At 42.5% G+C, this 26,782-nt stretch overlaps 1 protein-coding gene across 2 annotated transcripts in view; it reads right to left on the reverse strand.

Annotated features, from left to right (window-relative positions):
• Positions 1 to 2,714: 2,714 nt before the first annotated feature.
• The window catches only part of GOLIM4 (golgi integral membrane protein 4), a 30,062-nt gene continuing 5,994 nt past the window's right edge, over positions 2,715 to 26,782 (reverse strand). The window contains exons 2-16 of one of the 2 annotated variants that reach the window (XM_008929998.3): positions 20,307 to 20,381; positions 19,136 to 19,185; positions 18,365 to 18,418; positions 17,699 to 17,849; positions 16,294 to 16,376; positions 15,593 to 15,676; positions 11,984 to 12,151; positions 10,808 to 11,140; positions 9,351 to 9,589; positions 8,838 to 8,917; positions 8,340 to 8,452; positions 7,047 to 7,214; positions 6,564 to 6,632; positions 4,897 to 4,977; positions 2,715 to 4,565 (exon numbers count right to left, since the gene is read on the reverse strand). In XM_008929998.3, the coding sequence (XP_008928246.1) occupies positions 4,404 to 4,565; positions 4,897 to 4,977; positions 6,564 to 6,632; positions 7,047 to 7,214; positions 8,340 to 8,452; positions 8,838 to 8,917; positions 9,351 to 9,589; positions 10,808 to 11,140; positions 11,984 to 12,151; positions 15,593 to 15,676; positions 16,294 to 16,376; positions 17,699 to 17,849; positions 18,365 to 18,418; positions 19,136 to 19,185; positions 20,307 to 20,381 (1,910 nt within the window). In that variant the 3' untranslated portion in view covers positions 2,715 to 4,403. The remainder of the gene's footprint in view (positions 4,566 to 4,896; positions 4,978 to 6,563; positions 6,633 to 7,046; positions 7,215 to 8,339; positions 8,453 to 8,837; positions 8,918 to 9,350; positions 9,590 to 10,807; positions 11,141 to 11,983; positions 12,152 to 15,592; positions 15,677 to 16,293; positions 16,377 to 17,698; positions 17,850 to 18,364; positions 18,419 to 19,135; positions 19,186 to 20,306; positions 20,382 to 26,782) is intronic. The other variant, XM_018079255.2, reaches the window with a different exon arrangement.

Here is a 26,782-nt window from a genome sequence, read left to right on the forward strand (position 1 = left end):
CTGTGTGGTTGAAAACATGCAGAAGATAGAGTTTTATATATTGATGACTGTGAGCAGAAGGCTCAGCAGGACTCTAGGGCTAAACTCAGGCCCAATCTGGTCTCTGTTCCCAGGTTTCCTCTCAAAAACCTTGTCAAAATCCCCTGTGCTGCCTTCCCTTGGTGCCTCTCCCTAAGACAGGGTCTAAACACTTTCATAAAATGATTCGTGATCTGCAGGTAGAAGCAGCTTTGAGAATGAAAAGTTTACTATAGGGCAATGATTGTTTCAAGCAATCAGAGGTTATTGATGTCAATGCACCTTGAACTTTCCTTGGAGCATTCCAGCATGTGAGCAACGTGAAGCTGTTGCCAGTCTCATCAGCTGAGTCCCTGACTGTAACAGAGCTGATAAATAGCTTTAATACACTGAAATTCAAAGAAAACATTTTAAAAAGACTTTATTAGTAGATATGACAAAATCATTTTGTTCTTTATTCCCTTTAAATGCCATGATGACAAGAAAATCACGAATAATTCTGCGTTTGAACCAGTAAGAACTGGGGAAGGGAAACCTGTTTGAGGGCTGATGATGTGTCAGATGGACTGAAGACAGCTCTTTATCTTGCTCTGGATGCACAGCTTTGGGCTTCTCGTTCCCCTCGCCCTGCAAATATTCTGGCTGTAACAATAAACATTTATTTCTGGCTGTAGCAGAGGAAGAAGCTCCGTGTGCTCTGTAAACATGTTTTACGTGCTCAGACTTGAACAGCCGAGTGAAGGTCGTTTTGAGCAGGGAGTGCCCTGCGGCCCCTTCGCCGGGAAAACCTGCGGCAAAAGTGGATAAAACCTGTCAGGACCTAATTTGTGCTCAGTGCCAAGTGTATCTGTGGGCTGTGCTCTGAACCACAGCCAGTTTGCTGTTCGCTGTTAAAGATAACACAGCGAGGAACAGCATTTTAACTGAGGTGAGCTGTGGAGCCGCAGCACTGGATCTGAGCTGCTGGAGCATTTCCTGACCTGCAGAATTAATTCCACTGGGTTTTATTCATTGAATGTCATTGTGTTGTGTATTTATGCCTCTTATCATCCTCTTGACTGACCTTTCAATTTACCATAGGCAGGACTCTCTCACGATGCCCAAGCTGGGCTTGAATTAGAAAGACTTGTCAAAGATGTGCCGTGATCAAAAACTCATCACAGCCTTTAACTAAATTGCTGCAGTGAGTAATTAACTTAATTACTAAACATGGTGTATTTCTGGCCTGAGTTTTATTGTGGGGTTTTGTTTTGTGTTTACTGGGAGGCTGAGGGCTTCTGTCTCACTGCGTGGCTGCCTCTGTGAGTTCTCAGCCAAGTCTTTCCTGAGCTGTCTGGAGCATGAACTTTCTTTCCATAAGCTGAGTTTTCCCATTGGTCTCACCCTGTTTCCTGAACTGTCTCCAATATTTTCATGAGTGGATGTCAGCCCTGGTCATGGTGTGCCCATGGCTGTCTTGGGCTGCCAAATCCCAGAGTGATGTAACTTTTCCCTTTGAATTCCAACTTCCACTCCATTGGTGTGTGACTCTCATTAGTCCTAAACCACAGTGTCATGCTGGGAGTCACACTCTGTGAGCTGGAAAACTGAGACAGAGCATTTCCCTCTGCTGTTCATTCTGTGTGCCAGGGCTGGAGCTGTGGGACATCTCCAATTTATTTTTAGGTCATATAAGCTCATTAATTTCTTGATTTAGCAAAGCATTTGGCATTCCCTGAATTCCAGGGATCCTCAGGCAGTGAGGACCTGACATGTGGGTCCCCCTTCTCATCACCAGCTCAAGCACCCAATGGGCCCAGTGGGTCTGGCACTAAGTGACCCTTGTCAGGCACAGGGGTCGGAATGACTCCAGGGGGAGCCCAGAGTAGGCAGCTGTGCAAGGTCCCCCAAGAGACTTTGCAAAAATATTGGAATTGGGGTTTGAGTCCTGCATCTCTGAGCTCTGAGCTGCTGGCAGGGAGCAAAGCTGGCTGGGGAGTGTGGGAAAGCCCCAGAACTGATGGAGTTGTGGCCAAGGTGTGCTGTGGAGGTGCCACACAGGTTTTGAGCCTCATGTCTCACTCATAAAGTTGATCTTCAATCAAGTAACTCTTGTCTGCAGTGAACAGGCCCTTGATCAAGCACAGAACAGGCTCTTGTGAAGACTTTCTTGGCCTGTTCACGTCTGATGTGCACTTATTGTGCTTGCTGAAGTGACCATCCATCTGTGGGGAACACGGGCTGGTCCAGCACAGGGGGAGCCCTTATCCTCGTCCTGGGCAGGGTTTTGTCTCTCTTGCTGGAGCCACCTGTTACCCAAGTGGATGATATCCAACAGAATATCATCAAAGCTGCTTAACAAACCCGCTTTGTGCCCTGGGACACTGGGACCTGTGAACAGCTCTTTAATTTCACCCACAATCAGCAAACTGCTGAAGCAATTGGAAAGGAGCAAGCAGCAGCTTATTGGGAAGATGCTGTGCTGGGGGATAGTTTGTACCTGCAGGTGGCTTTGGAGTGGCTTTCTCTGCACTGTAGACAGTCTGTTTTTCACATCTCCATGGGTACTGCTGTATCCATTAATATAAAGGCTCCAGTCCCCTGAAAATACCACTCCCCTGAAGAGCTCCAGCTCTTTCCCTGCCTGTCCCTACTTGCTCTATTAAAATGGAATACAAACACACTGTTAGGAAAACTAACACAAAACCTCACACTTGTGCAAGATCAGTAACTACGTCCTAGTTTATTGACTGCAGTCAAGTTTTATTATGCCTCAAATAATTAAATACTGCAACCGTGACATTAAAAATACAGGCCAATTTACCAAAATAATTGTATTCTGAAGATTATGTACATATTATACATTTTACAGTCTCATGTAAACTTTTTTATACATAAGGTAAATCTTATTTATGGTAACTAGAAAACCCAAAATACTTGTTGACAAAAATCTTCCTGTGAAATGTAAGCACTGGGTTGGGGACATTTAGGAAAATTGCAAAGAATGGAAACCAACTATAAAACTTAATATAATTGAGTTAGTAGAAAAATGAATTAAATTACATTCATATAAAAAGTTAAAACTAAAAACATTGCTATGCATCATTATTAAAAAAGGGGAAAACCCCCAATCCTTCGTTTCATATATTAACACACACTTTGGGGAGCTCCCCTGGGCCTCATTTCCAGCAATGGGGCACAGCCTGGGAAATCCAGATTCCCATTCTCCTTTAACATATATTAAATAACTAGTGTCTGTACCAATACAAATATTGTATAGATTCATGCACTGTGATTATGTTCATAGCCTACACCAAGGCACAGTTTTTGTGTTGTCCCCCCCACCCTCAGGTTTCCACATGCAGTGCTGGAGGTGTTTGCTGGGCAAAACAACTTCTGTGGGGTTTGTCTCGAGTCTGATTCTCACACCAGGGCACACAGAAATCCTCCCAGCACAGACTTCAAAAAATAAATAAGTAAAAGAAGGTAAAAAGGCCTTAGTTCAACATCTTGCACCAATCATGTCAGCTCAGTTACTCTCTGCAGGCTCCAGAAAACGTGGCACTGAGACAACACAATCATAGTTCTCCGGTCAAATATTTTATATATTAACAAGGACAACGAAATTGCTGCTGCTGTAAATCTTCATCCCTGTGACAGCTGTAGTGTTGTGATTTGGCATAATGGAGCTTCAAGTCTAAATGGGTTCCCAGCTCCTCCAGCACACCCCCATCTGCATGAGCTGCCAGGCAGTGCGTGTAATTGAGGTACCTGGGTATGCTCATTAAAATAAATGCATAATTGAAGTGTATATAAACAGCTGCCAAAATTAACAGCTGTTAACCTGGCTGCATTCTGAAGGCTTTGTAGAGCTTGCATATTTTATAACTGTTCTGCACCTAGAAAAGGCCTGGTCCTGCAAACAGCTCGGCCTGTGCTTGTCCTCGTGAGGTTACAAGGAATAACCAGCCCTTAGTCAGGATAAATCCTGCCATGGAAGACAATGAGCTGGAGTGACTAAAGTCAACTGGATTTAGGCACTAGAAATATTCCTTCAGTGTTGAATGTGTCTGAAATGACACCAAACAACCCTGTCAGACCTGGACAAGGTGAAAATGTATCCAAAACGGCCTCTATAAACCATGCCCAGAATTAGAGAAAATTAAACCTCGAGGATGTCTGCTTATGTACAGCTGGAATAGAAAAGAAATCCTAATCTAGAGTATCAAAATACCATATTCATATAAACATATGGGCACCTAATAGAAAAGTAAAAAGTGTAAAACACAAGGGTTTTTTTTTTTTTGGAAATTAAATATCCTAAAAAAAAGTTCTTTAAAAAAAAAAAAATAAACCAAACCAAACTACAACAGGAATTTGTGTCCTGATAAAGAAAAATGCAGGGACTACATCTCCCCTCGTCTACGAGATTTTGCTGCAACAGCTCTGCCTTCCTCCTCCTCCTCCTCTTCTTCCTCCTCATAATTGTCTTCATGAACTTCTTTCTGGTTGTTCTCTTCTTGCATTTCTTGCTCTTGGTCTGTCCCTCTGTTATTCTTTTCATCTGCCTGATTGGGGGGAAAAAAAAGAACAGGAAAAATTACACACAGATATTCAGTGCCAGTTCCCTTATAGTTTATTTTAGGGCAGTGAAATAACTGTCAGCTGGAGCTGTGAGAGCTGATGGACAGGAACAGGAGAAGATTTTCCAAGGCCTCCAGGCAGCAAGAACTGCTGTGGAGGTGGAAGGATGAGCAAAATGAAGTTGGGATGGCATGACAATTTCAGGTCTATGATTAAAGCAAGCTGCAGCAATTATGTAAGATCCCTGTGACGTGCTCACAGTTGTGTTCAGGGTTTGATCATGTCCCCAGACCTGTGGGTTTGCCCAGGACTTACATTTTCCTCGTTTTCACCATATGGCTCCTCAGCGTTGTGTTCCAGTTCTCGTTTTTTCTCTTCAGTCAAATCTTCCTGGACCTACAAAGCACAGAGATGTTCTCCATGGTTTAATTTCCTTTTAGAAAGTGGCCTGTGGCATAACTGTGCACATTTTCACAGCACTGCTTTTGCAGAATGGAGATTTTAAAGGAGGGAGGAGAGGGCATGGAGAGGTTAAAGGAGGATAAAAAACCCATAAACATCCAACAATCAGCAAACTCACTCCCTCTGAGAGCATCTAACTTTCAACTACAATTCTCACAGACCCTCTCATCCTCACCTCACACATTTAGCCTTCCACCCCATGCTTTAACTTTACATAGATATTATTTTCTCCTTGTCTTTCATAGTAGGAGTGTTGCGTCACGATACACCAAAAGAGTCATTACTGACACTCCCACCCCACTGTGGACTCCCAGAACTATTTCAGTTTTGGCATGCAGTGCAGGTATTTAATGGTAACTTTGGCCATGCTCTCCCAGAATTTGAGGGATCCTTCTGCCAGCTGCTCCTGGAAAACCACAAAGGAGCAAGTGGGGGATTGGGAGCAAAGAACAATCTCTTCCAGTGCTATCCTTGGAGAGAGCAGGTCATGCTGAATCTGTTTCCCAGATGATCAGCTCTTGGATCTCTCACTTGTTTCTGTTCTGTCAGCACTCTCCCTCAATTTCATGTCCCACTTTCCACATTAGGTGCAAATATGAAAGAGGAATGCTTTTTGCAGTAAACCTGATTTTCTTTTGGAGGATCCTGTTATTTACTCCAGTGTCCTGCAAGCTGGGTAAGATGCACCCCTCACATCAGGATCACTTTGAGGGAAAGATTTCAAGAGCAATGTGTAATATTTGAGTCAATCTACTAAAGAAATTAATCCCCCTTACAGCATCTTATGTCTCTCTGGATTGCTCACTCAACCCCTGCTCACACTTTACTACTTCCAGTAAGCACACTGGGCATAGCCCATGTACTGAATTGCTTCCTGTAAGCCAAAAAGGAGATGCCAGAAGCCAATCATTCCCAGTTCCTAATGACCTGGTTTGATGTCAGGAACAGTATTCTGAACTGGTGAATGCTGAGTGCATCCCAGCTAATCCAGACAAAGTGCTCCCCAGGAGGGAGTAAGGAGCAGCTGATTCCACTGCTTTATGTGTGAAGCAAAGAGCAGGAATGAATCAGGTAGGTGTTGAAGGCCTGCAGCGTGGCTCCTGCCTGCAAATAGCTTGGATTGCTCAGGAGGAGCACCAATAAATCAAAGTCAGAGCTAAAGAGTGAGTGAGTGGCCAAGGAAGCAGTTTGCCCAGAACGGCAGTGTGTGATTAGACATTAATGAGGTTTTCTGTGACCTTGAGGTTTCCAGGAATTTTTTCTTGTGTTGTGATTGCTTAATCTTTTCAATTATTGCCCAATTAACACTGTGTGGCATGGAAGACTGATGGATTGCATGAGAAACCCTGAATGTATCCAGAAGGGGACAGCAGAGTAATGGCAAAAGCTTTCCAGGTTTGTTGAAGTCAGACAAAGTGACTTGGGTTCATGCTGCAGTTACAGAGGATACCAAGGCTGAATGTTAATGGAGATGTCCTCTGCTACCTAAGTCCACATATGCTTGAGATCTGTGTTCTTACCTCCTCTTCTCCCTCATCCTGGTATTGTTCATCCACATTATCTTCCTGCTGGTCAGGGTTTCCTGCCATCTGCACAAAGATCACAGAACAATTCAGTTCTAGTGCATGTCTATTAACTTTAGAAGACTGAAGATTAAAGCTTCTTGTTCTGGAACTAAAACTCCATGTAAAGCTAAAATAACAACAATGGCATAAGAAGTTTGAGTTCCTTCATTAGCAGCAGTGAGAGCCTGGTTACGTGATTCAAAACTGCCCTCAACTGAAAAATAGCAGGATGATTATAAGAAAAACTACTTCACAGAATACAGCAAGACCTTCCATACTAAGCAGGAAGACATTGGAATATTCACACCACTAAAGACCAAAGCCATAACAATACAGATTGTCTCTGTCTGGAGGAGTTTACAGCTTTAACAGGGTTGAAATGTGCAGCATTTGACCTCCTGAAGAGGCCCTGTGGGTTCCTCCTTTCCCTTTACTGACCACCAAGTGCTCTTCCATTCCTGGATGTCCTTGTTTCTGACTGGCTTCCTTGTGCTTTTCATTTTCATCTGGTAGGTTTTCTTCTCGCTCTTGCTCAGCTTCCTCGAATTCATCTTCTCCCTGATTATTGGGGTCGTCAGCAGGATTCACATCTTCCATGGCTGCCTTCTGCAATTTTCAGAAGTGAATGTTAAACGCACATTTTTAGCTCATGGTCAAACTCCCTTTCCCTTGAAAGCTACACTGGCAAGAGCTGTGCTAGAACCGACTCCATCCCCACTGACACCAGCTGGAATCTCTACAGGATCAGGGCTCACTGGGTAAAAGCACCTCAGCACTGGGCAGAGACAGAGCAGAAGTACAGGTGTCTGTCTGCTAAAAACCAGACTGAATCTCATGACCTGTTTCACAGAGGCTGTTGAACAACTTTTGTTTATTGACTATCTGACAACTGACAGTGGCTGATAAGGCCAGGTGAACAAAGATAAGGGTTTAAATGCTCCTGGCTCCAGAGAGCTGATGTGATCCTTCAGTGCCAGACTGTCCTGCACTATTGACCTTGTCTATGTCTGTAATAAAACAAAACAACACTCACCTTTCATCTTTGCCATCCTGAAAAGGAGCATTTTCTTTCTGCTTATCATTCAGTAAGAGCAGTTCTGTAACTTTATAGCTAACAAGTTAAAGGTCCTCTGGAATTATTTACTATACACTTTAATTTGCTGAAGGGGAGTAAAGAAAATACTCTTGATGTTCCACAACAGCAGGTGAGATGGAGTTTGGGGGAAGGCACAGGACTCACTCTGCTGCACCCAGGTCTCTGTGCAGTCAGTTCAGTGCTCACCTACATCCTCCTTCAAGGCCTCACAGTTCTGTACTGACTCCAGGTGGTTTCAGTGGCTCTTGAGTTGGTTCTTACCCTCTTAACTAACCACAGCATCAAAAATACCATCTCAGCTCTTTTTGACTGACCACTCATGTCATTTTTCTGAGGCCAAATTTACCTGTTCAAGTCCCAGCTAAGTCCAAATCCTTTATTCCACCTAAAGCACAGATCAAAGGAATGTGGAAATAAGCAATTTGCTTCCAACAAGAAAGCTTCTTTTTGATTTCTTCCCAAATCAATAAGGACAGCTTTAAATAGATTTCAGATGTTGTTTTAAACTGTCAAACCTGTCTCCCTAGCAGACCTCTCTTCATCTTATTTCTGTAACACACAATTATGTCAGATGAGACCTGTGGGTTCTCACTTCAGTAACGATTGCAATCTGCAGCATCTTAATTCATACTCACTGATTCATCAGCCTGCTGATTTTCTGCTTGATGTTCTGGCTCTTGCTGTTCATTTGCATTATTTTGATCATCGTCTTCACCTTCATCCTGGTGCTGGTTGTCATGTTCATAAGCTGAAAAATTTCTTAGGTTATTATTGTATTAGAGCAGTTTTCAGTTAGTCCCTTCCTACCCAAACCACTCCATGATTCTATATAATTTAAAGAGATCAAACAAACCCATAGACAGAGCCAGGAATGTAACCAAGATCCACAAAGCCCTATCCTAGGAGCTCAATCAAAAGGACACTTTTTCATTCAGGAATGTGAATATGATCTTTAGTAATTCCTCTATTCCACTCAGTCAGTTCAGTCAGGGTTATTTGAGCTTCTGGTTTTAAGTTGCAAGTTTATGTTTCACTTGAATCCAAACTGCATATGAAATGAATATTAAAGTCTCCCATGCAAGGCAGTACACAGGGAACCTGTGAGCATGGCAGGAACAGGAATCTTTGCTTACCTCCTTCCTCTTCCTGAATCCCTTGCTCTTCTTCCCCTTGTACAATATCCTGGTCCATGTTATCATAATGAGCCTGTTGGCTGAGAACATTAAATACCAAACATCATTTCAGTTTCAAAGAAGTGTGTTTCTGCTTTAATAAACAAACCCTCCACCTGCACCTCTGCCTCTCTCAGCACCTGCCAGAATGGGTTCCAGTTTCACTTTCTATTACCAGATATTTTCTCCCATCACCTTCCCTGAAATACATCTGATAGAACAAAGACTTTCCTGTCCTGCTACACCAGCTTTGTGCTTGTATCTCTGTCTGGAGTTCGCAGTGCTCATGGCTATAGGTCAGGCAAAGAGCAAAGTCAAGACCCTGAATTTTAGGAAAGCAAAATTCCAGCTCTTCAAGGAAATAGCCAACAGGACCCCCTGGGAAACTGCCCTCAGGGACAAGGGAGCAGAACAGGGCTCACACCACAAAACCTCGAGCACAGACCACGACAAATTCACATAGAAGAATTTAACCTGAGCTGGGTTTTGTAGAGTTTTTCCCCTTGTTCTGCCTGTTTGTGGAGCTGGAGCTCTTTCTCCTGGAGCTGTTGCTGCCTCAGGATCTGCCCCCGCAGCCTTTGCTGGTGCAGCGACTCCTGGTGCTGCCGGAGTTGGTTGGCCTCCTCTGCTCTCTGGGCTCCAAGATGCTGCTGCTCCAGCTGTTGCTCATAAGCTGGTTTTTGTCTCTTTGGTACAGCTTTTGTTGGTGTTATCTGTCCAAGAAATGTGTTAGCCACAGGTTAATCATCGTTTCAGTGATCAGGAAAAAGCAGGGAGAAACCTGTCCAGAGGGAAAACTCTGCAGCAAAATTACAGCAAGATCATTTAAGTTTTCCCATCTTTGCTTAAAGTTTAATTTACTTTTTTTTTTTTAACACAGACTGGAAGTGTTGAGGTGTTTGTGGAACAAGAGAAGATCATGTGTTGAGCGATGACAACCTTTCCTTTTCTCACATATCAATAATATAAACCCCCCAATTTACTACCAGTCTAAGGAGGTTTTGATGGCTGACAAGACAGCAAATGTTTCCATTGATTTCACTGGTAATCTCAGTGGGGGTTGCTTTTAGCCTTGAGTGAGACACTGCACATTTTTTACATTCAGCAATAACTTAAAATAACTCCAGTTTCTCAGCTTAACCCATTGCTGCTGTTCTGACCCACTGCACCTCTTCAGCAACAGCTTCTCATCACCCCAGAGTTACACAATTAATCTGCCAGCAGAGAGAGTGTTAACAAAGCCTAAGGCGAGGCCAGTAAAATACATTTTCCACTGGAGATCCAATCTAGAATGCAAATCCAGGATTTGCTGGTTTTATTTAGGGCTGCACAGAGCACGACTGGCTGTTGCTGAGCATTGATTTCCCTTGGCTATTCCAGGCATGGTCATCTGGCAGTTAAAATTTCCTGTCAAAAGATGATGAGCATTTAGATGGCAAAGTGTTTGCAGAAGGCAGGTTTATCTGACAAGGAAACACACCTCAATTTGATGAGATGCATCACATTAGCAAAGCAGGACATCTCTCCATCACAGGGCTCAAGATAAGCCCCATTCTCACCTGCTGTGTGCTTCAGCAGCTGCCACAGGCCTCAGATTTAAAGCAGGAGACAAGATTCAGTTTGCTGCTCTTTTTTATCCATCCATTGCTTTTTATCAGCAGAATTAATGTTCATTAAGATTTGGCCAGCACTGCAGTACAAGTGTGCTCAAGCTGAGCCTGAATCCTATGCATCCAAGTGCTTTGAATCCCAAATTTTCTATGAATGTGACAGTAATTTTATCTAAAAAGCAGTGAGTGCTCTGAATCCCAAACTTTCTATAAACACGACGCTGGTTTTACCCAGGAATAGGTGAGTGCAATGCAGGACCAGCAATGATAAGAGCAGCCTCATTTAAGCAGCAAATCTGATCAATTAGAGGAGCTCCATACCTCTGACTGGAGGTGATCACCCAACATGTTGGTTTCTTCTTCTTTCTGCTCCTGCTTTCTCCATTCATGCTCTTCTGGGACTTGATCCTGTTCCTCCCCTAAGTGCTCAGGCTGACCTGCCTGCTCCATTTCTTCCTCCTGAAGTTCCTTTTTGCGTTCTTCTTCAACTTGATCAGCACGTTGCTCGACATCTTCTCCAGCCTCTTGTTGCTCCTGAATATTCAGCTCTTTGGGATGCTGGCCCTCATTAGCCCTTCCCTGGAGATGGAAGGGCTCAGCCCTGTCTGCTTGTTCCTGGGTATTTATTTCTCCTCTCTCTTTTGGCTTCTCATTCTGCAAAACACGCACAGGATTATGTGTGTACAAGATATTATGGGGTTTTTTTAGTTTCAAGAGAGCCAAGGACAGATATAGATCCTTTATCCCAGCCCAGAGCACTGAACCTGCTGTCAGGAGGGCCAAGGTTTGGAACAAGCTACTCCTCCTGCCAAACAGTGTCACTAGTGATTCGTGGCTCTGCACAGCTACACAAGGTGTTGTACAGTTACATCACTGAGCAGGTTAAGCCTCATTTTATCTGAAGTGGAACAAAAACTCTTACAATTTTGTATTTTACAGACACATTTTAGTGGTGGCCTTGGCAGCGTTCACTTAATGGTTGGACTCAATGATCTTAAAGTTCTTTTCCAACCTGAATGATTCCATGATTTTTATTTCCTGTGGGTTCTGCCGGCTGAGAATTCTTGTAAAACAAAAACACAACTGATTTTGTAACATCCAGACTTCATGTTTTCTTCTTGAACACTGGAGAGTGTGCCAGTTTTAAAGACCCTGACCTTCATGTGCCACTGGAACTTTATAAAACACAATTTCTTCAGAACTTGTTCAAGCTTTTCTGTAACACATGAGGTATCTAAAATTTTAGAGACCACCTATTCAGGAAGTTAAGATTTTTAACAACTCCTTAAAACAGCTGACACAAATACACTTAAAACTGCCTTACAGTCACATGAGAAAAGGTCACCATGAATATATTTTTATCAATAAATCAAACTGTTCCTCACTGCTTTACTCAAGATCTGACAAATAAAACCACCCTTCTAACAGACTTTCAGCACAGGTTTTGCTGAATAAGAACCATTTCTGTGGTGCATGAAGCCAGTCAGCACTTCCTACCTCCTGGTGCTCCTGGGTCCCAGGTCCCTGGTGCTCTGGGAGGTCGCTGTGGGGGGACAGTCCTCGCACCTCAGGCTGCTCATTTCCTCCTTCCAACTTCTCAGGCTGTCGGAAACTCGGTATTTTTTTGAGGGTGTCCTTCAGCTGTTTGTATTCCTCCACCTGGGACTAAAGTCAACATGTTAACTATAGTGTGTCCAAACTAATTTCTCAGTAAAAAGTAGTTGCCTCGGTGTAAACTTGCTAGCAGGACACATGGTGGAAAGACTTGATATTCCAGGGAAGAGAAGGGACAGGAGTTTTGACACAGGTTTTATCTCCACACATTAGATAACACTGATTTATCAGGATCTTTTCAGCCAAAGTGCACATGCATACAAAGTGTATTAGAAACACCTCTGTGGGACAAAGAGGAAGATCTGATTTATTCATGCCAAGCAGAAGTGTCAGAAGAGGATGATGCAGTTTTCCTGGCAGCCTAAAGCAAAGGAAATGGAGAGCACCACAACTTCTCCTTTGCAGGTAGAAAGAAGTGCAGCTCTTCCAGAAACAGTAGTTTTAAAGTATATACACGTCATGAAAATGCCAAATCTGCAACACTTAGACAGGGGTTCCACAAGACAACAGCCAACATAAAGAACTGAGGCAAAGAAAGTCATAGCACACCACTGGTGAAAAGCAAGGAAAAAGAAAAAAAGAGAAGAAGTAGAAAGAAAATGTAAATTTCACATTTGTAATGTGTCTTCCTGAAATGCAACGGTAAAATGTTGAAATTTGATTTGCCGTTTAACTTTGTGCAAGATCAGGATACTTTCAAAAGGCTTTAAAGAGAATCCAGATGGGTTGGGCACCAGTCCCTGGCTCTGCAGCAGATGTACAAGAAAGGTTATCAATGTAAGTAGATTTTTTTGGGATGGGCAGGATGTATAAAAGCTGCCCAGCACATATAAAAGGTGGTGCCCCACCAGAGGGTTTCTCTGCTGCTCCTGTGGAGGTGGTGGGTGTGTTTGCTACCAGTTTGAAACCAGAGGTATATTTAATAATCCTTTATAAAATACTGGTTAAAAACTGTGTGGTCCCCCTGGGTGTCACTGTGTGTGCTCTGTGGTATCACAGCACTGCTGGAGCAGCACAGGCAGGAAGCCTTGGAGCACAACACTCACACAAAACAACACCCACGAGTGCTACAGGCTGACATGGGGCAGCACAGCCCAGCTCTGAAGGCAGACACACCTCAAAGCACCTCCAAAAAGCCTCTGTTAGAACAGACAGGCCTAAAAGCAAAGCAGAGTGCACAGTCATTCTTGTCATTCCAGAGGGATACTCCTGCTTCCTGATTAACTGCTGGAGAGGCCAAACAGAAATTTTAGAGGAAAAAGTAGTATTTACTGAATGTAAGACTAAAACACAGGTCTTTGATTTTTTTTCCCCCACTTGCTGACCATGCAGAGAGATGAACATGCTGGGATGTGTTGGAATGAGTCCAGAGGAAGCCACGGAGATGCTCCAAGGGCTGGAGCCCCTCTGCTCTGGAGACAGGCTGGGAGAGCTGGGATGTTTACCTGGAGAGGAGAAGGCTCCAGAGAGACCTGAGAGCCCCTTCCAGTGCCTAAAGGGGGATTCAGGAAGGCTGGAGAGGGACCTTTCACAAGGGCATGGAGGGACAGGACAAAGGTGAATGGCCTCAAGCTGAAGGAGGGCGGGGTTAGATTAGATATTAAGAGTTAATTGTTCCCTGTGAGGGTGGGGAGGCCCCTGGCACAGGTTGCCTAGAGAAGCTGTGGTTGTCCCATCCTGGAAGTGCTCAAGGCCAGGCTGGATGGGGCTTGGAGCAACCTGGGATAGTGGAATGTGTCCTGTGGCAGGGGGATGGAATGAGATGAGGGTTAAGATCCCTTCCAACCCACACCATTCCAGGTTTCTATTATATTTAAACAGTGCACATCCAGATCTGAATTCAAGCACTCTGTTCAACTGCTGAGTCACTAAACTGAACATTCTGATTCAAGGCCACAGCTTAAAAGGTAGAAAACAGGGTTTATTAAAATAAATAATTAATCAGTCTGGCTGTAGAAAAGCACAAAGACTACAATGCTTTAAAGATTCAGGTCACAAATTCTTTAGTGCAGTATTGACTGCTGGTATTCAATGTCTAGAACACACGTAGGAATGGAGGAATCACTTCTGGAGCTGTGAAATAATCCCTTGGGAACTTTCTGCAGCTGGTTTGCAATGGTGCAAAACACCCTCTGTTCTGAAAGCGTGGGCAAGACCCTTCCCTTGAAGGAAAGGTTCTCCACAGGACAAATGCCACATCCTGATTGCAGACAGAAAGGCTTTGTGTGACACAGGTTTTATAATTAAAGGGCTGAATCAAAGCCAGGAGAAGTATATGGAGCTTCCCTTTGGATTTGGTGAACCTTAAATCAGCCCCTGCCTCTGCCCCTGTGGAACTTCAGTTGTTAGCAAACATGTACCAAGTAGCAAACGTGGCCAGTGGGAGAAAAACTTAAAATTAGCTGTCAGCATGTTTTAGTACTGCAGATTAAGACTCCTCAGATATTTATCGAAGAGGGAATTTTCTGATCTTTCCCTATTTTTTGAATATCTACACATATTGACATGTACAACAAGGAGAGCTGGGGGGGCGGGGAGGAGATCCAATGCTTTTAATGCTGATAATGATTTTGTGGACCATGAAAATGCTTAAATGAAGAAAATCAATCAGGAATAAAAGTAAATTCACACTGCCTAACTGCCTTTCCCTCTGATCATTCACCAACAGTCTTCCTCTGCTCCAGCATTACTCCTGCTTTCAGATTCCCTGTGGTCCACACAGCTTGTACTGGCACAGCTGACTGAGCCTGCAACAGTTTGTGCTTCATGGATAGTTCCCTTGAAAATGACAGTTAAGAAACATAATGCTGCTGCTTTTTTTTCTGAATTAATTTCTGTTCCACCCAGAGTTTAGAATGCAAATATATATTTATTCCTCCATATAGACTTTGCTGCTGCACTGATGCCCATTGCCCAGAGAAGCTGTGGCTGTCCCATCCCTGGAAGTGTCCAACGCCAGGTTGGACGGGGCTTGGAGCAACCTGGGCTAGTGGAAGGTGTCCCTGCCCATGGCAGGGGGTGGGATGAGATGATCTTTAAGGTCCCTTCCAACCCAAACCATTCTGGGATTCTACGAAAACCTTGTAGACATTCCAGTCACACACAAAAAGAGACCTTATACCAGCAGCCAGGTCTTTGTAAGTGATAAATGTGAACATCAGAGAGTGGGATGTTCAACTAACAGGAGTTTTATCAGAGAAGGCAGAGGAAGAAAGGTATTGGCAGCTGCCATGGAAGCAGAGATACTCTGGTTATGAGTAACACATGCACTCTTGGGCCTGTAGTAATAGAGTTTTTTTTGTTTTCTGACAGCCCTGTGAATTGTTGCAGCTTCTTAAGAGCCACCCTTGAACTCATGCACTTCCCTCTGAGTGCAGCACAGTGCCAGTGAAATCCCAGCATGCCAAAGGCCACATGCACCACACTGCAGTGAACCAGGAAAAACAGAGTTTGAGGAAGCTGAGAGCCAGGAGAAGCTGCTTTCCTTCTGACCTGAGCAGCAGCTAGTGCACTCTTGTGGTCTTCCAATGTCACCACAAGCTGGTTGTGCTGGGACAGCAAGTTCTTATGCTGTTGCTACACAAAAAGAAGAACATTACATGTTTCACGTAAAGTTCATAAAGGTAAATTAGGGAGGCTGAGGGGTTTTGAACTAGGAAGAGAATTCGATTTATTTTGAAGGGAAAATCCTGAGCTGGAATGACAGCACTTATTTATTTAACATGGAATGCATATTAAACAGACAGAGGAAGCGAGCACACCAGGGAAGGGAATTTGGAGGCCAGGATTTGTGTAGCTAAAATAAAATTAAAAGTTGGGGGAGATGATGATGAATGTTTTAAAGGAATAGAGCTGGAAAACATCAGGCATTGAGTTTTGCCAAAACTCAGTTCTTAACTTGCAAAATCAAATTCCCAATTGTAATTTCTATACTAAACACTTCATTGTTGTGGGTTTTTTCATTTGTTTGTTTTTCAGGTTTTTTGGGGGTTTTTCCCCTGTTTTTTTTTTTAAATGAGTAATTTACCTTAAGTGCAGGTGGCCAAAGACAAGAAATCCAGTTCAGCCATATTCCTCTCCTTTTGGCCACACAACAGAAACTACAAGTTTTCAGCACAGCCTAATCCTGGCTTGTGAAAACTTGGGAAATTTTTTTTCCTAATGTTGAAAGTTCTCCTCGGAGCAAAGCCTACCTTGACATCCTGCAGCTGGGTGTGAATGTCTTGGTGAGCTTTTCTCAACTGTCTGTTCTCCTCTCGTAAGTTATACAGGGATTCTGTTGAAAAGAAATGACACACAGAATATTACTACAGAATTTAAACCTGCTCAGATTTATAATACCAGGCTAAGCACCAAAATTAAGAGTGTAACACAATCTACACAAAATCCCACACAATTGCTACAGTAAAAATTAAACAGAATAATTGTATGGTTTGGTTTTGTTACATCTCTCCCCAGCCCTATGAAAAGCTTTACATTTTCAAGCAGAAAATTGTAACATTTGATTAAATTTTATATCAGTGCAGTCAGTCTGCATCTGGAACTCTGCACCACTGTTCCCGCTGGGCACTGCAGATGGCAAAATTCCATATGGAAACCTGAATCTTTGAAAGGCAGAGAGGAAGAAACCCTCCTCTCCCTCCCCACCTGGCATCTGGTGAGTGAGAATTTTCTGTGGTAGGACCAGGCTACTCCTTTGGAAGGGATGATAAGATGGCCAGAATGCTTAAAAAAGCTTCTGGGACCAGGGAGAGGGGCTTGTATTCCCACTTTTTACATGATATTGATGTGGAATATTGTGAGCAGATATAGGCAGGTTGTTCCCACACTCCAGGCTGTCAGGCTGCAACCCAGCTCAGCCCAGCTCACTGTGTGACTGTGCTGCCAAGGCAGAGCTAATAAACACAAAATCCTGCAAAAGCCTCTGCAGACAAAGCTGCAGACAGCTCCAAAACTAACTCCTGAGTCAGTGACACATGGCAGAGCATGGCTGAGGGCCCTGGTGGGGACAGCCCCATCCTTTTGTTCCATGGAATTGTGTAATGAGGATTGAAGAAGCCTGAAAACTGCCAAGAGTCTATTTAACAGGAAATTAGATGCCAAGAGTAAAACATGACTTCATCATCCAGGTATGCAGGTGTTTCAGAGGAGCTGATACACAGAGGGGAAAATTAGGCCTAAAATGTATATAAAGTCACTTCATGAAGAGGCACAATTAAATTTCTGATAGAAGTGGCAAATATTCTTAGATTCCATTTCAATGACAAAAACCAATAAAGAGGTAAAACTATTCTTCCAGGTTTATACAAGTCTTAGCAGTAAAAATGAAAGTCTGGCTAAACAGCCTCTGACACTTGACAGGTTTTTAAGTGCTGAGTTTCCTACTATTTCTCTAACCCAGATACAAACACAAAGCACACATGAGTAGATTTCAGAGAGAGGCCACAGACAATCATCAGTAAAATGTAACTTAGCAGGAGGCAGAAGATGCTTGAATGACCCGTGAGTGAGAACAGAGAAAATGCCTCTCTCGCCTCACACAAAACACAATGGCAAACACACAATTTAATGGGACAGCCAGACACAGGTGAGATTTACCCTTCAGCTTGGAGATCTCCTGCTCTTTCTCCTGCTGCAGCTGCAAGTATCTCTCCTTGTGAACACTGAATGTCCTGCTAAACTCTTCTCCTTGTTTTCTGTGATCTTCCTCAAGGTCAGCGTGCTGCTTCTTCAGTTCTTCATGTTGACTCTGCAAATACCAAGTTGGGACAGTGGAGCAGTTCTGTATCTGCATATCTGGCTAATATTGTCTTTGGCAATTTGTTTAATAAGCACAGATGAATGGGAAGCATTCATCACAGGGAGGTTATTATTCAAAGCATGCACATTGAAGCTCCTCTCAAACACAAATGATCTCTGTGATGAGCAGAGTCCTGTTCCAGGGCTCTGTCACCTCAGCCCACATTGCACTGTCTCTCTGGGAGCTGCTCAATGTGTCTAAGAAAATCCTCATATGCCAAACTATGTGAGGGCTGATAAGTCAGCATTCCCTACAATAATTGCATTTGATAAGATTAAATTACCCCCCCTGGAAAGTCTGACTGGGAAAAACTGCAGTAAATCATCTTTTAAGGGTACTGTTGAGTGAGGAAGGCGCCGTCCATGTCCTGACATTCTGGAATGAACCAGAACCCAGCAGGGCTGTATCCCCCCAGCATAACCAGTTTGCCAGGACACTGGTGTCCTGCTGCCCCAGTTACCCACCTTCAGCATCTGGTGTTGGACACTCAGAGCACTGTATCTGCTGTTGGAGTCTTGCTGTAAAACACAAACACCGGTGTCAAACAGAACCACACTGACATTCCTCCAAATTCCATTCAGTCAGTTATTTAGGAGTCAGAAGATAAGGGATGTAACTCCCCAGGAAACAAATTCACCCTCCCCCTTGCTCTGGAGCAGAGCAGGCACATACACTTACTGCAGCAACAACACATTTTAACTCACATTACTCAGCTCACAAACTGCTCCCCAGTTTCAACATGAAATAGCCATAAAATCCTAATTTACTCGCTTTATAAAGAGTTCCCTACAGGTCTCTGGGTCCTCTGCCAGATACAGTTTTCCTTCTGGCACTTGGTGTATAAAACAAAGTTTCTTGATGTTTTTATGCTTTCCAGTTCAAAGACCACGTGTTAGAAAGCTGTCACTGTGCTTTTCCCCGTGGACTAAGCTACAAAAAGATTTCTAACACCTTCTCATTCCCCCTTCCCCTTAAATATAAGAACATTATGTTTGAACTACCATAATATAAATAGGAGGATATTTTCTAAATTAATTTTCTGGAGAGATATTAGTATCTCCTACTACAGCTCCAATAATTAGGAGTTGGAGAGCACTTATGCATACAGAGTAGACTGAGATAAGTGAGAGCTCTTTCAATTAGTATTTTCCAGGACCTCTTTCTTTGAACAGTTATAATTGCAAAGCATTTCCTTTCTCAGCTATTAAAAACTTGTACTAGGAAAGATGACTTACCCTTCCTTTATTTAGTGTTTCCTGTGCTTCTAGTTTATAAACAAGAAAATCTGCAACATAAAAAGGGAGAGTACTGATGAAAAAAAGAACAGGAAGATAAGAATCTGTGCTTAAATAACTTGACTGTTGCATGCATAAATTCTGTTAAGAGCTGAATACTTGTGCAGATACAATTTTCTTAAAAAGGTCTTAAAAAAAGAAGAATTTAACAAAATGCTGAATTTATTTTCGTTAAAGGGTATCACAGTTTCACAAAATGCTTTCATTTAAAAGTTTCACATCTTGGTGTGACATAGAGGGGTAGAAACTCAAGACTCTGGATGGGCCCATGAGCATCATCCAAAAGGAAAAGGACATTTATAAATTGTGTATTCTTGGAGATGAGAAAACGTTCCCTCCTTGGTTCCTCCATCCTCTTTTTAGGGTTTGAAAACGCTGTCTCACCCTCGGGTAGCAGCAGGACCGTTCTACACTAGATGGCACCAGAAACCCACCGAGAACCTCACAGTGAGAATCATTTCTTACTCCTTTTCATCTGTGCTAAAGTAGCAGTTTTAGGAGGAACAGAGGCTTTACTCTGAAAACTGTGGTGAATTTAAAACAACAAAAGAGTGAGAAAACTCAGACGACTGAATCCTGCTGAACTGCCATAGAGAGCAGAGTGTAAGAAATACAATTTGTGCCAACATTTCCCCCTCACACACTTCCCTGGAACTCAGTTTTAATCAGGAAAATATCTGTGAGCGTGTGTTTATCCTTAAGCACGTGAAAAAGTACCGATCCAGAGTCTAATTTCCCAATGATGGAAGGCAGGAAGAGATCCCATGTTTTTGGTACAAGTTTTGAATGTTTGGCATGCCAGAACAGGATTTCCACATGCCCACACTCCACATACATGTCAGGGTTATGTACGTGGATATAAATATATTCCCTGTGTATATTGTGTCATGTTGCAGGGATCTGTAAACAGTACTAAAAAGATGATTGCTTTTAAAAATATCTGATTAAAAAAATAAATAAATAAGAAAGAACCACTAAAAAGACCAGCCCAGCTCTGCCAAGGGGGTCCTGCTAATGTGTTACAAGACTCATTTAAAACTGAACAAAGAGCATCTGAAGCTACTTTCTGCAAATAATCATGTTGAACTCAAAGTGAAAAGCACGTTTTTACCTTCTTTTGCTTTCTTATGTTCGAGCCTTTCCTTCTGTAATGACTTTTCTAATCTTGACCTGTGCTCATACACAACTGAAAAGAGAAATTTTGTACGCAATTAATTGAAAAAGTAACATATAAAAACCCCACCACCCACCCCCAACGCACCCCAGGGAGCATTGGCACAGAACACACCAGGAAAATACAAGTGGAATGAGGTCATAGGATAAAGGGCTGTTTGTATCATCTGGGACAGCATTTTTTTTCCTTTTTGCATTGTTTTATTGCTCCTGAATTCTGGGTTCTCTGAGTGCACAAACATGGCTGTGATAACCAGGTAAGTGTTTTGTCTGTGGAGACAGTCAGCTGTGGTGGAGCTACACGAAAGCTGCCAAATCCTCTTCCCTTCTTGGGTATGCAGGGACATTTTTCCATGCTTCCATCCTCTCCTGCCTTGTTTGCAGAGAGACGAGGAAATAAGGCAGGACAACTTCACTGCCAGAGTAATTCCTGGCAGCAAAGGAACTGTCACAAGGAGGGAAGGGATGCACAAGGGCAGAGGGCTGAGGGAGGGGCAGCACTGCACAGGCTGCTAAGGCTGAGGCACAGGGAACCTAATTCCTAAATTCTTCCAAAATCTGGGCATACAGTATTCCTTTGGCACTGCCTACCAGCAATTTATGACTCTTAAAGACTGTCCAAGCTGCCCACAGGTCCTTTGTGTACATCCCAAGATGGGTTTTACGTTGATGAGCTTGTTTGTTCGTTGTATCTGTGTGTATTCAGGACATCCAATATCTCCTGGCACAAAGTCCCCCCATTTCACTGCCAGTACAGCAGAATTTCATTCTGCCTGTGCTTTGGACATGGAGTTTGGAATATGTCTCACAGAGGATGGGGCACATCAGTCCCTATTTACCCTTTCCTCAGCACTCACTAGGCTGAAGGATCATTATCTGAAATAGCCAAGTTTGCACCAAAGATATCAATTAAAACTCCTGAAAATGTACAATTATATCTTTTTAGGCTCAGTTTAATGCAAGCATCTTTCACTGCTGTAAGTACAACTTGCACTCTTTCAAATAGTTATTAATTTGTATTAATACAAGAAGTGATATTTTTCTATCAAAACTAGGAAACTCATTTTATGAGAATAAACCACTGGTGAACATAAGCCTTCTGCAGGAGGCATCAAGTAAAGATTTGTATCTTGGCAGCTTCAGAAGGCTCCTCTTGCACCCTAAAACCTGTTCTTAATTCCACCAAGGTGCATTCTGCAGGCTTATCTACGAGTGTTTACGTGTTGGCTCAGAGCTGGATTGCTAATCAATCCCTGGCACCTATCTCCACTTTGCTATTTATCTTCTAAAGTCAAGGGCATCAGTCAAGATGAACCAATGTATCAACATCCTCGGCAAGAAAACAAGCATGTAATGAATATTCACAAAGTCACCAGCAAGCAGGCCTGGAGAAGGGGGGAAAAAAAGGCAGCAGTACAGTAATGGTTTTATTTAGGTCCTGGAGGTAGTGAATGCTGAATTATAGTGCAAAAGGAACAGTGGTTGTAGCACAGCAGCTCAGGAGAGCAATGAAAAGCCATAATGTGTTTCTCCTGCCATGCAATCAGAGGTGGAAACAGGCTTTTTGGCAAACAGGCTAAACCACAAATGGATTCGGAGGTAACATTTTCCACCCCACTTCTCTGTCTGCAAGTGCACCTTCCACAGCTCCTCCTGGGGCTTTAACAAGTGTGTTGGGAAACCCTGCACAACAAACCCAGAACAAGGCAAGAGGAAAGGAGAAGGAGAAAGCAGTAGTTTGGGGTTTAGGGACCTCTCACATCCAGCTGAATCTCTGCTGAGCTCTGCCTTTCCTGCCTTCACCCTGAACTTGCCAAGTCTCTCCACCCCTCCCAGGTAATGCATCCTCACCCTTCTGTGTGCTAACCTTTGAAATACTGGGACAATGCTGGAGAAGTCTCAAAAAAAGGGCTAAAACCAACTTCCTCCTACACCTCTGACCTTCTGCTTCACTGACTGGCTGGTTCAGCAGATTTCTCTCTGATAAAAGTCCATAATGTGCAATGTAATTAAGATTTTGATTAAGAATCATTATTGGGAAGGCACAGCTTCCATGTTTTCTCTCTTGCTCTTTTGTGGGGTAGGTTGCAAGTCAGATTTCATAAGTACATAGTTTATCTCCCATAAACATAAATTATTTCCACCAGTTAGGAACTTTAAGAGTCCAAACTACAAAGGGCTTGTTACTACAGCAGGGTGTTCCCCTTCTTCACTGCCAGCCTGGATAGAAGATGGCTGAGCAAGAAGCTGAAAGAAATAAATACATTGAAAAGCAGGTTTTTTATAAGAGGTTTCCCAGCTGGGGGGGAAACTGCACAAATAACTTTTCCAAGGGTAAGCTTTTAATTTTGTACTGATCTTTACACAAATTACTGAAGGTTATTTCTACATTATATTAATAGAGTGATAAAAAAGGGGGAAACTGTTGTCATCTAATGGCTACTATGCACAATTCCAAAGCTGGAATAACTGCAGGTATCAGTTTAATTCTTGAAATTACCAACAGAATGTAACCTGTACAAATGAACAAAGAACCACATAAACCCACAGAGCCCAGAATGTGAACTGTAACATCACAGCTTGATAAAACACCTTTCACCTTCAACAAGGAAACACTGAACAGTCCTTGAATTGATCCCAATTAAATCAAGTCCTTGATTTAAGGCTTTCCTTATACAGAAAAGGAAGTGAAGGAGAAGGGGGGGTGTGGGATGATCTGTAGGGTCTCAGATTACACCACTCTGACCAGTGCTGAACGTTAATTGCGACACAGGAGTTGAGGGAGGTGATGAAAGCAAGATTATTTAACAGTCCTGGTTATTTCCTTATCATTGCTCTGCACCTCTAAGCAGTAAAACTATTACCAAGCATATATTTATGTATATTTAAGAGAAAATATTTCCTTGTTTCCATTATCAGCAATTTTGTGACTGTCTTACTTTGGTTGTTTGGTCTGCCAGAAGCATGATCTTGGAGTCTAAAATACTCCAGCTCCCACTGTCTTACATATTGGAAATTCAGATTACATTGGGATTTAAATATATATGATGCAAGAAATTTTACCAATTTCAATGAGATTCTGCAATCTTTCTCTAAGCTTACAGTAATACCTTTCATTTAAAACCAGCAGATTTCAGTAGTCTTGGCAACAGCCAGTGTTATTTTCTCTCAGACTGTGGCAGAGTTGAACTGAACCAGCAGTGTGGGGTAAAATCACCTTGGCACTTTTCTAGTAACACTACAAAGGCCTGTAGGACATAGATTTGCTGTAAAAATAGTTAATTCCCAATTCTTGTAACTGCAAATATAACCATTTAAAATGTGAATCCAGCTTTTCTGTTGAGAGTGAAGCACTTCCATGAGCCAAGGAACAATCCCTTCACTATGGGATGTAGGATAAATTCCCCAGTCCAATGACAGTAATTGAAATTCTGATCTCAGAAGGTATTTCATTACTCCTCTGACACTAATGTCTCATGCTGGGAGAAGATGTTATTAATACAGCAAGACCTGCTTCCTAAGCTTCCTAAGTATTTGATTAAGTCAGTGAATCTGGCTTCAAACAAAGAGATTCCCTATTTCACTACTGATAATCTTATCAGACATAGATTATCAGGCTCTGGGCAGCTCCTGGTCAAGCATCAGGATTCTCCAGCACAGTAATAGCCATGCTGGTCACAAGATGTGCTACATCCATTCCAGAGACTCTCAACTGACAGTTCAGCAATAAATGGATATTCCAGTGACACTGCAAACATCTAAGGAACAGTGGAAGTATTCCCACAATAAAGACTAGGAAAACTATAGTGCAAGAAAACAACATTACAAAAACCCACATCTTTATCACAGAGTCCCAGAATGGTTTGGGTTGGAAGGGACCTTAAAGCCCATCCAGCTCCAATGCCCTGCCATGGGCAGGGACTCCTTCCACTGGACCAGGTTGCTCCAAGTCCAAATAATTACAATACATTGAACAAAACATTGAAGCTATTTAATAATTTATGCCCTTGAAGCTTTCTGGTTTGAATTTATACAAAAAGGACAGAAATAGAAGCCAAGACAATGCAAAACTGATTGTGTGTGAGGTTTAATTATGGAACACTTTTGCATCCAGGCAGATGGAATGTTCTCATTGTGCTTACTGCAAACCACAACTGGCACTGGATGGAGTATGAGAATTACCTTCACTTTAAAACAAACTCCTACACTTTTCAATTTACTCACATGATCAAGTAATGGTTTTGCCTAATTACAGCCAGTCACTGCAAATTCCTCCTGGAAAACTAACCCATGCATTGGAAGTTGTGCTTAAAAATAACCACTGCTTTGACTTAATTCCCTAGTCATCTGTGTTTGCTCAGAGTACTAATAATTTTAGGAGAAAAGTTTGCATTTAATATCTGGATCTTCATATCCAGGGGATTTGCAGTGTTTGCCACAGACCTACCACTGATCTCAGCTGCACAAGGAGGAAGTGAAACATCAGCTTTCAGAGATCCTGCGCCAAAAATGAGCTGTCAGTTAAAATTCTCTAACTTAGTCAGTACTCCAGCAGTCAGAAGTTCTGTTCTAACTACAGGTTCCAGCAACCAGGTCGAGTTTTGCTTTGGCTGCAGTTCTGGAAAGGGGGGAATGCTAAAGGAATCTGGCACATCAATTCAGTTCACCCCAGAAACACACACTTGTATTTCTAAGAAATTGTTGTGGCCTCTATTCATTTATAAGGGTGACATGCAATTATAAGGATGACATGAAAATTAATTTCTGAACTGGAGTAAAATCTCCATTTCATAAAATCCTTTTCCTCCAGCCTGCCTCATTCTTAGAAGTCAATAACACCTCTAGGAAACAACAGATTTAAGATATGTTGGGATAGAGGGAAGGATTTATCATGTTCAAACAGTAAACTGTAATAGCTGCTGCTATAAATAAATTTGAGAAGGGGTATTAAATGAGATTAAATATTTAATCCCTCACAGATAGGCTTCAGACCCAACTTTCATTAGGAAGGAGATCATGTTTTCTAGAAAAGATTTCCCATGCACTCCACAAAAGATTTCTTCCAACCTTTGGTACCACAGGAGGGATCAGCATCCCACCCTGCACATGCTGTTTCCTACACACCTATCCATGCTATTTTTTTCAAGTGGTGATAAATGCAAATAGTTCAAACAAAACCTGTGTAGTGGTTTTGGACTTAAATTAGGAGAACACACAAAGATTCAGCAGAGCTAACAGTTTTCTTCTCACATCATCTGTTTGTTGGGTCTGCTCAACCCTCAGCTCCAGGAAAAAAGGGGCTGTTCTTTCTCTCAAAAATTGTTTTAGACCCCCTTTTTCAATTTTATGCAGGTCTGGTGATTCTATCTACACAGTGTCAGGATCTATTATTCAGAAACTAGTCAAAAATAGACCTTGAAGAAAAAAAACCAATCTATATATGCACAAACTGCACTCACAATCAAAGAGTTTGAGATAAAGATTCATAATTTTGACTGAAAATGGCTTTGCTGAGCATGGTGGTGTGGATAGAAGCAAGCTTCCTACTCTGCCCTCTGGGAGCTCACAAAGGCCATACTTCTCTCATCATGTCTGTAATTAAACCCTGGAAATGACTGCCAAACTCTGGGATCTGAGTCACCTCAGGAAAATAAGATAGGGGGCTAATTTCAGATACCTTGGGGGGAGAGAGGAAATGTAGAGGAGGAGGTGGAGAAATTGCAGTTTCTTTTATTTCTTAATTATGATACCTAGTAGCAAATCTCAAGAAGTTTGGGTTAAGCTACATCACCAGAAAAAGATCAGAACTGCATCCAGCTCAGAAGACCCTTCTTTAAACAAAGAATACCATCCAAACAGGTTGAATTCCTCAACTGCTCACCTCAGGCTCCAACATGACTAGCAATTCATGCTCCTGGTGTCCTAAAAATCCCAGGGAAAAAAAAATCATCCAACAAAAGATTCTGCTCTAATTACTTGTTCTGTATAGCCCATTTTTTCAGTAATCTGAATTATTTCGCTTTCATTACTACCCAACCTCAAAGCAGCACCTGACTTTCAGCAGGACAGATTAAATTACTTTTTCTAAGCAAGGCTCCTATTCCAAAATGAGCAAAGTGAACTCTATTAGCCACAAATTGCTGGCAATACCCTCACCACTACATCAGAGATGCTATAATGGGTACTCAACTCTCAGAGAGGGTGGAAACCTTACTAATAATTCGCCCCACCCAGACACAAAGGCTGACAAGCCTGAATCCTGCCAGGAAAACAACCAGGCCAATGAGACAATGTGCTTGGAACTCTGTCTTTAAGACTTAGGAATTCAATCAGCCAGGAATATGTGATAGGAGATGACTGACAAAGAAGCCAGAATGCAAACTCACCAAAGCATCCACCCATCCTGCCTCTCTC

This window comes from Manacus vitellinus, unplaced genomic scaffold, assembly GCF_001715985.3.
Source record: "Manacus vitellinus isolate BGI_N305 unplaced genomic scaffold, ASM171598v3 scaffold_45_pilon, whole genome shotgun sequence".
Classification (NCBI taxonomy): domain Eukaryota; kingdom Metazoa; phylum Chordata; class Aves; order Passeriformes; family Pipridae; genus Manacus; species Manacus vitellinus.